Here is a 14,729-nt window from a genome sequence, read left to right on the forward strand (position 1 = left end):
AGGGGAGGGGCCTTTCGTTTGTCAAGTGTGTTAATTGCAACTGGAATAGTAGGGCCATGTCTTCAGAAGGTGGCATGCATATTATTATTATTTATTTATATAGCACCATCAATGTACATGGTGCTGTACAGATTACACAGTAAATAGCAAGTAAATGCAGTACACAGTAAATGCAGAGTGCACCATCCCAGAGTGCAGGACACGAAATAACGGGCTCAAGTTAAAGGAAGCCAGATTCCAGCTGGACATCAGGAAAAACTTCCTGACTGTTAGAGCAGTACGACAATGGAATCAGTTACCTAGGGAGGTTGTGGGCTCTCCCACACTAGAGGCCTTCAAGAGGCAGCTGGACTACCATCTGTCAGGGATGCTTTAGGGTGGATTCCTGCATTGAGCAGGGGGTTGGACTCGATGGCCTTATAGGCCCTTCCAACTCTGCTATTCTATGATTCTATGCAAGTGAGGAGAACCGTTAAGGGTTTCAGGTCTGCCTTTTCCATGGAAGCGTGGTTATATCGTGTTCATGTAAATTACTGGCACAGGAAATGATGTAAATGAAAGCAAGGAAATTGAGGAAACAGGTTAAAAAATGCAATTTTATAAACTAAAATATAGTGTTAAAAGTAACATACACAGAGCATTTCACATGTACAATAACACAACGAAACAACCAAACTGCTAGACAGAAAATGCTCCGTAGACTTAATCAATTTGGCCAGACGCGTTTCCACTCTTGGTCTTCCTCAACGGCCCGTGTGCCAAGCTGATTCGTACCGTGGGCTAATTTTTCTCGGGACTGACTTAAAAGTTCCAAACAGTATAGATAATCAGGTGTCACTTCCCACACGGTATAATTCCAAATATTCAAAGGAAGCCCATAGAAGGTATTCTAAACAGCCACTGCTCACAAGCATGGATTGATTAAGTCTATTGAGCATTTTCTGTCTAGCAGTTTGATTGTTTTGTTGTATTATTGTACATGTGAAATGCTCTGTGTATGTTGCTTTTAACGTTATATTTTTGTTTATAAAATTGCATTTTTTTAACCTGTTTCCTTAACTTCCTTGTTTTCATTTATATTGTGTTAGGTTAAGGTTATCACCTTTTTGTTGCATGTATCATCAAGACAGGTTATACAACGTATAGGATTTGATTTTGGCCTAACTTAAAGTATTTAAAAGTTTCTGCAAGCTTTTTCTCTCTCTTTAAAAACAATTCAGCCACTGCAGGCTCCTTTGGCTGTCGCCTGAGTCAGATTTTGCTTTGTTTTCTAAACTTATGCAGTGTCAGGTTTTTTTTTTATCTTGCTTGTGTACAAGACACTAGGCTTGAAAATAGTCTCTCACCTGTGACAAATATTATCACCAGGATATTAGTAATGGTGGAGAAAAATCAATGGTTTTTTTAAAAAAAATCAAAGAAATCAGATTTTTTAAAATTTAAATTGGGTTTTTTTTAATAAAATGCTTTTTGAGGAAAAATCTGTCTAAAGATAGTTTTCTATTTAAGATACGTTGTAGTCCAAAGGTTATTCATCATGAAATAAGGATTCATTTTTAATTATGTAGCATGAGGCTGTATATTCATGCAATGTTTAAATTTTTTGGTAAATGAATTCCATTCATCCATTCACCATGTCATGCTCTTCCAGAGGTTTCTGTAAGATGATTGGGCATTTTTTTCTATCTAGAAGATATTATCACAGATGCTTGGTTTTACAGTTCTCAAAACGGTGAATTTGTGTCTGCAGAGATCACAATCCCATTGTGCCTTTGCAAATCTAATCAACCCCCCTTAACTCTTAAGTGCTAAGTTTAAAAAAATTCAATGAATAGCGTGCTGGGTGGGGGGGGGGAAGTCACATGATTAAATCAAGTCTTTCTGAGTAGTGATTTAAATCGTGATTGATTTAAATCAAATCCACCCTGTTAGTAAGGAAGGTCTTTTAAAGTGGATGATAATAAATCCCCATTTGGGTTGTAGGTAATTTGGGTTGTCTAAGCCAATGACTTATATTGGAGTACTGCAGCCTCCCCCAACTTTATGCCCTCCAGATGTGTTGTAGTGCAGCTCCCAGATTCCACAGCCAACTGCTGGCTAGGGCATTCTAGGAGCTGTAGTACAACACATCTGGAGGGCACCAGGTGGGGGTAAGCAGCAGTACATCTCGTAAGTGCTGTGGACCTATTTGCAAAGCTGCAATACCTTTTTCCAGCTCTGGATGACACCGCTGCAGAATGTAAAACAAACATGTTTTTACTCTTCTTTTCCTCCGTGGTCTTCAGGGCTGTGTCAATAAAGGTTCCAGCTTGCCAACCATGTACTGACCAGAACTGCTTAGCTTCTGCAAGGTTGTTGCTTTCAGAGCATGCCCTGGGATATCTTATGCAGGCAAGGGATCCCGTAGTACATACACATCTTTAGGGCTGCATTACAGAGAGCCATTTTAAAGGGATGTTGACTTCTCACTGCAGAAGATTTGGGATCTTTGCGTCTCAAACGACTGCAGCAGAATAGAGAAACCCTCGTGGACTTTACACACTGGACATTTTTCAAGAGCGAGGGAATTGTCAACCAATTCAAACCTGCCCTTCACACATGAGCCTGTGAATCCTGTTTCAAATTGCTGGATGTAAGGAATGAAGAAGCAAAATTGGTACTTTACCAAAATGTACTTGGTTTATGGCTTCATTCACTCTCTCATTTAAGGCAATCATGACTTCCATGGGATAAATCTTATGGATTAGGGAGCAGAGGTATTTGATCTCCATGTTTTGGGCCAAAGCTCCCATAATTCCAGCCAAGGTGGTCAGGGATTATGGCGGTGGTAGTTGAAAACATCTGGAGGATGCCAGGTTACCTACATCTGCAGTAGAAGCTTATCAGGGGGTCCTTGGTGAGAATTAGCAGGTATAATGCACAAGCTTCCTTGAAAGACAGCTTGACCCATTCCCAAATGTCCCTTAAAATGCTAAGGAGTCTTGGATGGGCCTTGGGTGCACATTCCTGCATGGCAAAAGGTCTTTGTGAGCGGAGTGTTTTCACCCTAGAAAACTCCCTGGAATCTTCCAAAACTTACTGGGATTTGCTTTGCTTTGGTATTGACATAAAAAGCTGTGCTTGACTTATTGGGGAAAAGATAGGGGGACCTCAAGCCTATGTGAGTAATAGTTTATAGAGCAAAGAAACAAAAGCCCCTTGCCCCAAGGACTTTACAGTCTCTAAATTTCAATAGAGGGATCTGGAGGGCATTTACAAGCAAAGAGGAAATGCATATGCTCATTGTTATGCAGAGAGTCTGGGGTGGGGGAGGAAGATGCAAACGATTGCATCTCTGTGTGATTTATTTCTAAAACACTTCTGATGTGCGGAGAGATGCTTTCCTTTATCTTCCTATGCCAGCCATGTGTAAAGTATTCCATGTTCCCCATTTTTAAAAGGGGGAAATTGAGTCAGGGTCATACCTGCAGCCATGGTGGCCAGTGCCCTGCAGTGTGTAGGGAAATTGTTTTGCTAGCAGAAGAAATTACTAAGAGAAGGAAGTGGAAGAGGAGAATCCACAACAGAAGATGGCCAGATAGGGTGGCAATTGAGAGAAATTAAAAGCGGGGCAGATAGGGTGGCAAATGAGAAAAATTAAAAGAGGGGCAGAGAGGGTGGCAAATGAGAAAAATTAAGAGGGGCAGATAGGGTGGCAATTGAGAAAAATTAAGAGGGGCAGAGAGGGTGGCAATTGAGAAAAATTAAAAGGGGCAGTTAGGGTGGCAATTGAGAAAAATTAAAAGAGGGGCAGATAGGGTGGCAATTGAGAAAAATTAAAAGAGGGGCAGATAGGGTGGCAATTGAGAAAAATTAAAAGAGGGGCAGATAGGGTGGCAAATGAGAAGATTAAATGCCTTCCAAACACAGAGGCTAAAACTGGTAAAATCTCTGGCTTGTGGGTCCCTCCTAGTGATGTATTGCCATTTCACAGGAAGGATGGGTCTGGCCTGGTGAACCCCCACAAAATTTTGGTCTTGAAATGTTTGTAAAAAAGCAGTTCTCTTCCTTTGATGTACAACATGGCCTTGACAAAGGTGGATTCTTGCTATGCATAAGCAGGCTTGCATATTGCATCTTTTTGTGGACGATGAAGTTGGAGGATGACTTCCTTAAGATTGAAGAGAAGACTGTGCTGACCTCACTGCTTGAGGCTGTTGGGAGAACCTTGCACCACTTCTAATTATAGCACCCCATCCGAGCAGGGGAATGAACACTGTACCGTGTTTTCCACATGTTCTGTATTGGTTTCCGGGAAAATGTTCTTTGGATATCTCTTGGAGTGGAAAGGCTAGGAATCCAGGTGGTGAATTGCTAGAATGTTCTGAGGTTTGCTGACGTAATAGAACAGAAGCCTGATATCCTTGAAAGAATGCTGCCCCAAGAGTTGCTCCGGAATGGATTATGGCCCTTGCGCTGATCGAGGTCCAACCCCCCTGGTGCACTGAATGTGAACCTTGCCTGTCTCTAGCTCAATCATTAGCTCTTCTTCTTCCTTGTTTGGTGTCTTGGAGGACTGAAAACCCAAAACACACTGTGACCTTATCTCCCCCCACTTTTTTTGCCGTAGATCCGTCGAAGGCGTCTTGCCCGGCTCGCTGGCGGGCCTTCTTCCCAGCCCACCACGCCACTTACGTCTCCGCAGAGGGAGAACCCGCCGGGCCCGCCTGTGGCAGCGCCATCCCCTGCAGCGCCCCATAGCCTCGGCCTAAATGTCCACAGCATGACCCCTGCGACCTCTCCGATTGGAGCATCAGGTAAGCTGCAGCTCGATCCATCTGATTTTGCAATTTATTTATTTGTACCTACGTTCAAACCAGGGATGGGAAACCTTTAGCCCAGAGGCCAAACCTGGCCTAAGTGAGATTACAACCTGGTCCTCTAGAGTTACCCTGAAAGCCCTTCGCTCAACCCCTTCCTGTTTCCTGGCTTTTGTGCCATCTCTCCCCCCCCCCCCCCCAAATTCTAAAAGGGTGAAATTCCTCTCTTAAGGCTTAGGAGCTTTAAGCTACAACATACCTGTTATCTAGATTGATTTCGGGAACCAGAAGGTTCGACTATATAACACCTGCTCTGGTCCGCTTGCACTGGCTGCCTGTATGTTTCCGAGCCCAATTCGCTGGTTTTGACCTATAAAGCCTTACACGGCTTGGGACCACAATACCTGATGGAACGCCTCTCCCGACGTGAATATACCCGGTCACTACGTTCAACATCTAAGGTCCTCCTCCGGGTGCCTACTCTGAGAGAGGCTCGGAGTGTGGCAACGAGGGATAGGGCCTTTTCAGTGGTGGCCCCCAGACTGTGGAACGATTTCCCTGACGAGGCTCGCCTGGCACCAACGCTGCTATCTTTTCGGCGCCAGGTTAAGACTTTCCTCTTTGCCCAGGCATATGGCGGCACATCTTAATCACCCACATGTTTAGTTTTTTTAATGGTTTTTAATGCTTTATGTGTGTATGTTCTGTGTTTTAGAATTTTAAATTTTGCATACTTGTTTTTTATCTTAATTTTTGAATTTCTGTAAACCGCCCAGAGAGCCCTGGCTATGGGAGCAGTATATAAGTGCAATAAATAAATAAATCTGTGTATTTTGGCTCCTCCCCTTTTCCTTTGGCCACGCCTACCTACCTCTAGAAGGTAGCCCCTCCAAGAGTTTCCTACCCAGCATGGCGATTAGCCAGAGAACATGTCTTGTTGAACGGATTGAAAAGATTAATTTTTGTACGTACTGATTTTTCTTTGCTTCTCCTTTCACCCCCTCTTTACAACCCCCCCCCCCCAGTTTGGATAAGACAGCGGTTTTCTGCTGCCGCCGCCATTAAATTTTGCACATTGACCTTGTGATTGAGGGGCAATATAACAATAAAGAGATATTCTCTTTCCTGTTACAAGCAGCTCAAGTAACCTATCTATAGCCGCTCTTATTTGTTTACTTAAAGAAATCTATTCGGCTAGCTTATTCATAGCTTATTCATAGCCATATTGTCTGTGCCTACCAGAGATGGAGGGGAGGGGGAAATCTTCATTTAAATTAGTGACTAGCCATAGTTCTACCTTCTTGGAGCAGAGATTGCCTGTTCCAGAACTGAGCAATATAAATGCTAGATGGCTTGGCATGCAATATGTGGAATGGAAGGGCACAGCGGTGTTGGTGATAGTTCCTTTTCTGCCCTTTGCTTTATTATTCATGGTATCTTTTGCACACTAGAGAAGGAGATGGAAGAATTTCCACTTCCGATATTAAAGTAACTGCAGTTCCTTGATACGTCTGAAGTCTTCAGGATTTTGTTTAGAGGATGGAGCAACCCTGTGGTCTCTGGAGAGCGTTCCAGGGGACATTGGAGTCTCCGGAATCCCCCACTCAGAGGCCGTAGACACTGCTGTGATGATCGGGATGCGGACCCCAGTATCCAATCCCTCCCGTCCCCTTGCACCCACTGTTGAAAGTCATTCTGAGGTCGCAAAAGTGGCCCTGCAGAGGTCTAAAAGAGGGCGTGCCTGTGGGCAGGGAGGGGAGAGGCCAGGATACGGAAAATCCAATGTCCTCTCCTGGCCCTGTCTTGCCCCCGCCAGTGTGCCCTCTCTAGGCAGCCTTAGAGGCCTGTCTAGAGAGGGGGAAAGCAAAATAAATAAAGGATGTAGAGGCAGAGTTTGAAGTACAAAAAGAAAACACAGTGGAAGGGGGCAAATCCTAACCCCTAAAACAGCCTAGGGAGGGCAGAAAGCATGCTTGGTACTCTCCATACACCAAAGAATGTTGATTGTCACTTGGAAAAGAAATGGGACAATGGATGGGTGGGTGGGGGTGCTACTATTATTATTGATTTATTTACATTTATATACCACCCCATAGCTAAAGCTCCCTGGGCGGTTTACAAAGATTAGAGGGGAAACGTGAACTGCCTTGCTTGAACCTCTAACAGTTTATAGTAGCCTTCCCAAACCTGACGCCCTCCGGATGTTTGGGACTTTAGCTCCCATCACTCTCAGCGAGTATGGCCAAGGGTCAGGAATTCTGGGAGTTGTGGTCCAGAACATCTGGAGGCCACCGAGTTGAGGAAGTTTGGCTTACAGTCACCTGGAGGAGAGGCTTAGCTGGCCGGACCTCTTATTGTTAGGGAGTGAGCCTGTGCTGCCACATTTTGTTGTAGGTTGCGTGCGTGTGGCAGAAAGGTGGTTAAGGTTTCACGAATGAAATAATTAATGCTCTCTTTCTGGTCTCTTCTCTGAAGGTGTAGCCCACCGAAGCCAGAGCAGTGAAGGTGTGAGTTCACTCAGCAGCTCTCCGTCGAACAGCCTCGAAACACAATCTCAGTCCCTCTCCCGGTCGCAGAGTATGGATATTGACAGCGTCTCCTGTGAGAAAAGGTGAACAGGATTCCATCTGGTCTCTGACTCAAGGCTGTCAGAGCGTGGGTTGCTTCATCGTGCTTGGCTCTGGGTCCCCCAGTAGCAATGAGGTGCCTTTTTTTGCCCTGGATAGTGGCTTTGACGTAGCGGCTTGCCTGGTTGCTGATAGTGAGTTAGAATCTCCCTTGGGAGATCAAGCAGAATGCCTTTACAAAAGTGGAGCCGTTCTTTAATTCTTGGCCAGAAATAGCTGACAGAGGTAGTTAGCAACTGGTGCACACAGGCTTACTGCCTCTGATACTGGAGGGAGCATATAGTCATCGGGGCTAGTAGCGCTTGATAGCCTTCTCCAGGAATTTATCCAACCCCTTTTTAAATCTTGTTAGAGCTGTTAAACATTGTGCACCCCTCTCTTACCTCAAAGTTGGGGTGCGTCAATGTTACGTTGAAGTTAGGGGGAAGCTTTGACTTTGGGGTGCTGGTTCTGACTCCCCCCCCCCCCAAAAATCTAGGGATGCATGAGAAAAATAATAATTTCAGGTCGCCTGTGATCAGGTTTTACCCTCCTGGTCAAAATCTGTACATTTCTGAGTTTGCAATGTGCTTTATGCCCCCACCCCCACCCCCACCCCAACACACATATATGCAGCAGCAGCATGCATTCATTTGAAAAATGCGTGTGGAAAAAATGCATACATTTGAGGAATGTTCACTAACATGATTTACTCAGTGGAAAAGAGGATGCGTACATTTTAAAGTTGCACAGGATTGATGCATCTTGGGAAAACATGTACAAGTTTTTTGTGCAAAAAGAAAGAAAAAATCCTGATCTGATATGGACATGAGTTTTGATGTTGAATTTGGAGAAAGTCTAGCTCAAGTTTTGCTTGAACACACGCCCTTCACCTCATAACGGGCCACAGTTTTAGAGGATGCCATAGATAACTTTTTTCTTTTTTTAACGGGGCATCGATTGTAGGATTCACAATCCAAAAGGGGAGGAAAAAATAGAAGCTGACAACTTAATGAAAGCTCTCAATATTTAAAAACCAATCAGAGTGGCTCATAAGATGCCTGAATAATTCATCATGCATTGCCGATTGCTTAAAGCAAAATTTCATAAGGGGGAGGGTGGTGTGTAAAGTGTTTGCACTCTAGCTATTTAGCAAAGGGAAAGGAGAAGTGAAGGACAGATGGAGCAGGAAGAGGAATGAAAAGGATTGGGGGAGTTGATTTCGTGTGGGGTAAGGGTATCATGTCTTTTAAGAACATAACAACATCAGAAGAGCTCTGCTGGATCAGACCAAGGGTCCATCTAGTCCAGCACTCTGTTCACACAGTGGCCAACCAGCCATCGGCCAGGAATAAACAAGCAGGACACGGTGCAACAGCACCCTCCCGCCCATGTTCCCCAGCAACTGGGGCACACAGGCTTACTGCCTCGAATACTGGAGGTAGCACACAACCATCAGGGCTAGTAGCCATGGATAGCCTTTGCCTCCAGGAATTTAACCAACCTTTTAAAGCCATCCAGATTGGTGGCCATCACTACATCTTGTGTTCGTGAGTTCCATAATTTAACTCTGCGCTGTGTGAATCATAGAATCATAGAATAGCAGAGTTGGAAGGGGCCTACAAGGCCATCGAGTCCAACCCCCTGCTCAATGCAGGAATCCAGTCTAAAGCATCCCTGACAGATGCTTGTCCAGCTGCCTCTTGAAGGCCTCTAGTGTGGGAGAGCCCACAACCTCCCTAGGTAGAAGAAGTCCTTCCTTTTATTTGTCCCGAATCTCCTACCAATCAGTTTCATGGGATGACCCCTTTGGGTTCTAGTATTTTGAGTGAGGGAGAAAAATGTCTCCCTGTCCACATTCTCCATACCATGCATAATTTTGTACACCTCTATCATGTCTCCCCTTAGCCTCCTTTTTTCCAAACTGAACAATCCCAGCTGATGTAACTTTCCCTCGTAGGGGAGATGATCCAACCCCTCGATCATTTTAGTTGCTCTTCTCTGCACTTTTTCCAGCTCTATAATACTCCTTTTTTGGTTTGGTGACCTGTTTTGCCTAACTTATCTGGGGACAGCAGTGTTTGGGATAAGGAGCACACCTGGTCCCCATTCTTTTGGTTTCCATGGCTGCAGATCCTTCTCCCCTAAGTTAATGAAGGAAATCAATTAACCAATTGGTTAATGAGGAAAATAAATTGATTGATTACAAAAATTGTTCAGTTAATTGCAATTTTTGGAACTAATCATATGCTGCCCCCATCTTACTGCTCTTTGTGTTGTTACTGGAATTGTTTTTAATGTGTCCTTTAATATTTCTACGTGAAGCGCTTTAGGTTTATTATATTAAATACATTCCATGGTTGATAATAATAATAATAAAATTCATAACACAAACTCTTAATCCAAAAGGGGAAAAGTCTATTAGACAATATTCATATGTCTCCTTCAATGAACAGTCTCCAGTAATCGCAATGACAATCATTAAAACATTTAAATCTTCCCCAAAAGGAATGATGGATTCCAAACTTTAATTCCAAATAGCAAATAAATAAGGGAAACTCATGAACAAAATGGGAAATCATCAAACCAATGAATATTTAATACTTCTACAGAAATTAATTCCCATATAAGGGGAAGAGGAGTTATTTATTTAATTACGTTTATATACCGCCCCACAGCCGAAGCTCTCTGGGCAGTTTACAACAATTAAAAATAGTAAACATTAAAAGTATACAAAAATTAAAAAACATAAAAACAGTATAAAAACAACAGTATCCATTTAAAAACAGCAATTCTAGGGTCCATTAAAAACAAACTTAACGTTGTTAAATGCTGTTAAAATGCCTGGGAGAAGAGAAAAGTCTTGGTTTGCATTCTAGAAAACCCTAAAAGGCTCCCCATTTTTCTATTCTATGCTGGCCATACACATTCTGTGGCTGCACAGAGCCACTGTTTTAGGGTCATGACATTCTAAATCAAGTCTGCAGAATTAGCTTCCCTGTATATGGCTGCTTTAGGCTTGGATCACAAGTTGTGCAGGCTTGCTCGGAAGCGAACGCAGAATGAGCGATAGATTGCGGAAGTCGGGGCTCTTGACTACTGGCTGTTAATGGCAACCTTCTTAGGGATCCGGCTGTTCTTCTGTGTGTCAGCCTTTTTTCTCCTTCTGCGGCCTTCACTTTACTGCTGTCTGTTTCGGTCGTCAGCTTTTATAAGCAAGAGCCTTTGAACGTGTCTGGAGATTAATGGGTCCTTGATTCTATTTCTAGTATGTCCCAGGTGGATGTCGATTCAGGAATTGAAAACATGGAAGTTGATGAGAATGACCGAAGGGAGAAAAGGAGTCTTACCGATAAGGTGAGTGGGGAGGGATAGGGTGGGAAACTTATTTATTTAAGTTTATTTATTTATTTAAAACAGTTATATCCCGCCCTATATCATTAAAATCTCAGAGCAGCGTACAGATAAAAGCATACAGTATAAAACAATAAATATGCACAGTTAAAAACAAATTAAACCATGATCCAAGTTAAAACTATATAAAATTTAAAAGCAGTTAAAACACTGTGCCAGTGAGTTTAACCATCAAAGGCTTTGTTAAAAAGCCATGTTTTTACTTGGCGTCAAAATGCAGTCAATGTTGACGCCAGTCGGGCCTCCAAGGGGAGGGCATTCCACAGTCCTGGCATTGCTTGGGTCCCTGAGTAATGTTGTTAATAATAATAACAACAATAATAAATTTATTTCTTACCCGCCTCTCCATTTTGATCGAGACGGGGAACAACAGTAAATATAAAATACATAAAACTGAATTAAAACATAATATACATTGTTAAAACATCCTAAAAACATCCTAAAATTCCACTGGATAGGCCTGCCGGAAGAGATCAATGTTAATCTACTTCCCTCTGCTTGTCGCTGATTCTGCTCCTCGCCGCGCTCTCTCTCAAGTAGCATCGCCGAGGAGTGTAGGCAAGTGGCTCTCAGTGGATGTGGGAAACTCCGAGTATGAAATACTGGGATGCCAAAGGCATGGTGGGAGGTGTAGCCGTTTCAGAGATCTTGGGCGATCCCCCCACGCGGATGCACGGGACCCCCCCACGCGGATGCACGGACCCCCCCGAGATCTCTGAAACGCCTACACCTCCCAGCATGCCTTTGGCAGTGCGCAGGCGGTCCTGTCCTCTGATTGACACTTCCTTGACAGTTGCTGGGACTTTAGGCATGCTGGGAAGTTGTAGGATTTGCTTTAAATCGTTTAAAAATAGTTAAACCACAAAATCCGCACCCCAAAATCATAGGGCCATTTCTTAAGATATACAAACCCTGAAACAGTTGGTGCCTTGTCTTTCTGATTTGCTGTTGAAACTGAATGCCCCATACATAAGAAAATGCTGTCTTGCTTTAGACTCACTAATCCAGAATAACCACATTCCTTTCGTTCCAAATTTGCAGTCCTAGAATCGCTGCGCTCCTATGTATATTGAACTGGCAAGGGTCGTGTGTGCGATCCCACCATCTATAAAAATAGTGGTTAAAGAAGTAACTAACCCTTGACCTATTTGTACATTGCCCTTCCCTCAAACTGGTGCCTTTCGGATGTATTGGACTTCAACTCCCATCAGCTGCAGCCAGCCTGGGCAAGCATTTGGAATCCTAGGAGTTGTAATTTAATATATCTGGAAGGCAGCAGGTTGGAAGAGACTGCTATTCGTGATCTTGAGCGACCGGCCTTTTATATCTTTGGGAAATGGAACATCAATTTCCCCCTCTTTTTCCCCTGTGGTAAAGGAACCTCCATCAGGATCAGAAATATCGGAGGAGCAAGCCCTGCAGATGGTCAGCAAGATCTTCCGGGTCTCCTGGAAGGACCGAGATAGAGATGTTATTTTCCTAACGTCGCTTTCTGAGCAGTTTAAGCAGAACCCGAAAGAGGGTAAGTTCCTTGGGCGTTTTGGCACAGCTACGGAGTGCCAGAACGGTGAAAAGGGGGGCAAAATGGCCACTCCAAATGCCATTTAATTTAAAATTAGGAGGGTGGGTAGCAAGTCTTGTGTGCTTGAGTCCTTCTCCCTTTTAAACAAACATTAAGATGAGCGATTACTGTCGTTCTTTCCGTGGGAGATTCCTGCAGTGAACCGGCTGGTGCCGCAGGCCAGCTAATTCCCATCTGACTGCTATCTTTGATTTCCCTCTGTGGAGCCCCCAAATGCGTTTGTCATCAGCAGATGGTGTTGGAGTGGGCACCACCGTGCGTGTGTGGGGAAAGACCAGATCCTGTGGGTGGCTCCGCGCCCACCATTTTCACGACTTGAAGATGGATAGCGTTCAGTCTGTTCTGTTGGCAGGCTAACCTGTTTTGCCAGTGACTTCAGTTCCTCTGTAGCCTCGTGTGGCGCAGAGCGGTAAAGCAGCAGTTTCTGCAGCTGAAACTCTCCCCACGGCCTGAGTTCGATCCCAGCGGAAGCTGGTTTCAGGCAGCCGGTTCGGGTCGACTCAGCCTTCCATCCTTCCGAGGTCGGTAAAATGAGTACCCAGTTAGCTGGGGGAAAGGTAATAATGGCCGGGGAAGGCAATGGCGAACCACCCCGCTGTAAGGCCTGCCAAGAAAACATCAGCGAAAGCTGGCATCCCTCCAAGAGTCAGTAATGACTCAGCGCTTGCACGAGAGGTTCCTTTCCTTTCCTTTCAGTTCCTCTGCAGAGCCTGTTCCTTTTTATTAAAAAAACTGAAGCCGCTGACAGGATGGCATGGCCTACTTGTGGTTTATGACAGCGCTGAAAGTTTTCTCTGTTGTCTGGATTTTCCCTTGCAGCTTGTTATTTATTTATTTATTTATTACATTTCTATACCGCCCAATAGCCGGAGCTCTCTGGGCGGTTCACAAAAATTAAAAACATTTGAAGTATAAAACAGTATGAAACCATAATATAAAATACAATATAAAAAGCTCAACCAGATAAAAACAGCAGCAATGCAAAATTACAAATTTAAAACACCAAGTTAAAATTTATTTATAGACTGTTAAAATGCCGGGAGAATAAAAAGGTCTTCACCTGGCGTCTAAAAGCATATAATGTAGGTGCCAAGCGAACCTCCTTAGGGAGCTCTTTCCACAGCCGTGGAGCCACAGCAGAGAAGGCCCTGCTCCTGGTAGCCACCTGCCTCACTTTCTTTGGCAGGGGCTCACGGAGAAGGACCCCTGAGGATGACCTTAGGGTCCGGGCAGGTACATATGGGAGGAGGCGTTCCTTCAGATAGCCTGGCCCCAAGCCGTTTAGGGCTTTAAATGTTAATACCAGCACTTTGAACTTGGCCATGATGTCTCAACCTGACTGAGCAGCAGGGGTCCAGAAATACTGGCTTGACATACTAGCAGGGGTGTAGCAGAGCTAGTGCTCACAGGAACGCAACACTGGCACTTTTTGATTAGCAGGGATGCTGATATTATCTGCCCACTCCCAACTCAATTCCCCTGTTTCCTTTGAGCTTAGCTGCAATTTCTCTGTAGCTAGGCAGATGGAGGGCCGGAATGAATTTTCCCAGTAGCAATGGGACTGTTCACACAACATGCTAACCCACACTCAGCAGCTGAGCGTGTGATATTGTTGAATCGTGGGTTGTTTGTTGAACTGAGGGTTAACGTGTTGCCTGAACCCAGGACATTTTCTGCCTTGTCAACCATGCAGCGTGGCTTGTTAATCACCCTGAGCGTGAGCAGGTCTGTTGGGTTGGATGCTGTTTTTATTCCATTATCGTTGTGTTTTTAATTTGTCTTTTAATGCATTTGTTTTATTGTAGTTTTAATTAAGTTCTACATAAGATTGTAAGCCGACTTCTTTTTTCGTGATAGTAAGGTGGGGGAGGGGGCACAAATCAAATAATAAATAAATAAATATGTGATCCTGATATGACAACCTCATGGTCTCACCAGGCACGGCCCCATGTTTTGCACATGAGACCCTTTAGCACGGAGGATGCTCACGTCACACGCTCTTTCTCTCTTCCTTCCGCCCTCAAAAGTGTTCTCGGATTTCAAGGACTTGATCGGGCAGATCCTGATGGAAGTTCTGATGATGTCCACCAAGTCGAGGGAAGAAAACCCCTTCGCCAGTTTGACGGCCACGTCGCAGCCCATCGCGGCCGCGGCCCGGTCGCCGGACAGGAACCTGGTTCTGAACACGGGCTCCAATCCGGGAACGAGCCCCATCTTCTGTAACATGGGCTCGTTCGGCTCCAGCTCCTTATCAAGGTAGGCTTGCCCGGTGGCCAGCTAGGTTCCATATGGACGTTGCAAAGGGGAGTGCGGGGAGCCCGTGCAGTG

At 44.5% G+C, this 14,729-nt stretch overlaps 1 protein-coding gene across 2 annotated transcripts in view; it reads left to right on the top strand.

Annotated features, from left to right (window-relative positions):
• UBE4B (ubiquitination factor E4B) overlaps nucleotides 1-14,729 on the top strand; it is a 63,493-nt gene that overhangs the window by 5,844 nt on the left and 42,920 nt on the right. For both annotated transcript variants that reach the window (XM_063145398.1, XM_063145399.1), the window contains 5 exons: nucleotides 4,610-4,796; nucleotides 7,275-7,410; nucleotides 10,675-10,762; nucleotides 12,197-12,341; nucleotides 14,429-14,657. In XM_063145398.1, coding sequence (XP_063001468.1) covers nucleotides 4,610-4,796; nucleotides 7,275-7,410; nucleotides 10,675-10,762; nucleotides 12,197-12,341; nucleotides 14,429-14,657 — 785 coding nt within the window. The remainder of the gene's footprint in view (nucleotides 1-4,609; nucleotides 4,797-7,274; nucleotides 7,411-10,674; nucleotides 10,763-12,196; nucleotides 12,342-14,428; nucleotides 14,658-14,729) is intronic.

This window comes from Elgaria multicarinata, chromosome 20, assembly GCF_023053635.1.
Source record: "Elgaria multicarinata webbii isolate HBS135686 ecotype San Diego chromosome 20, rElgMul1.1.pri, whole genome shotgun sequence".
Lineage (NCBI taxonomy): Eukaryota > Metazoa > Chordata > Lepidosauria > Squamata > Anguidae > Elgaria > Elgaria multicarinata.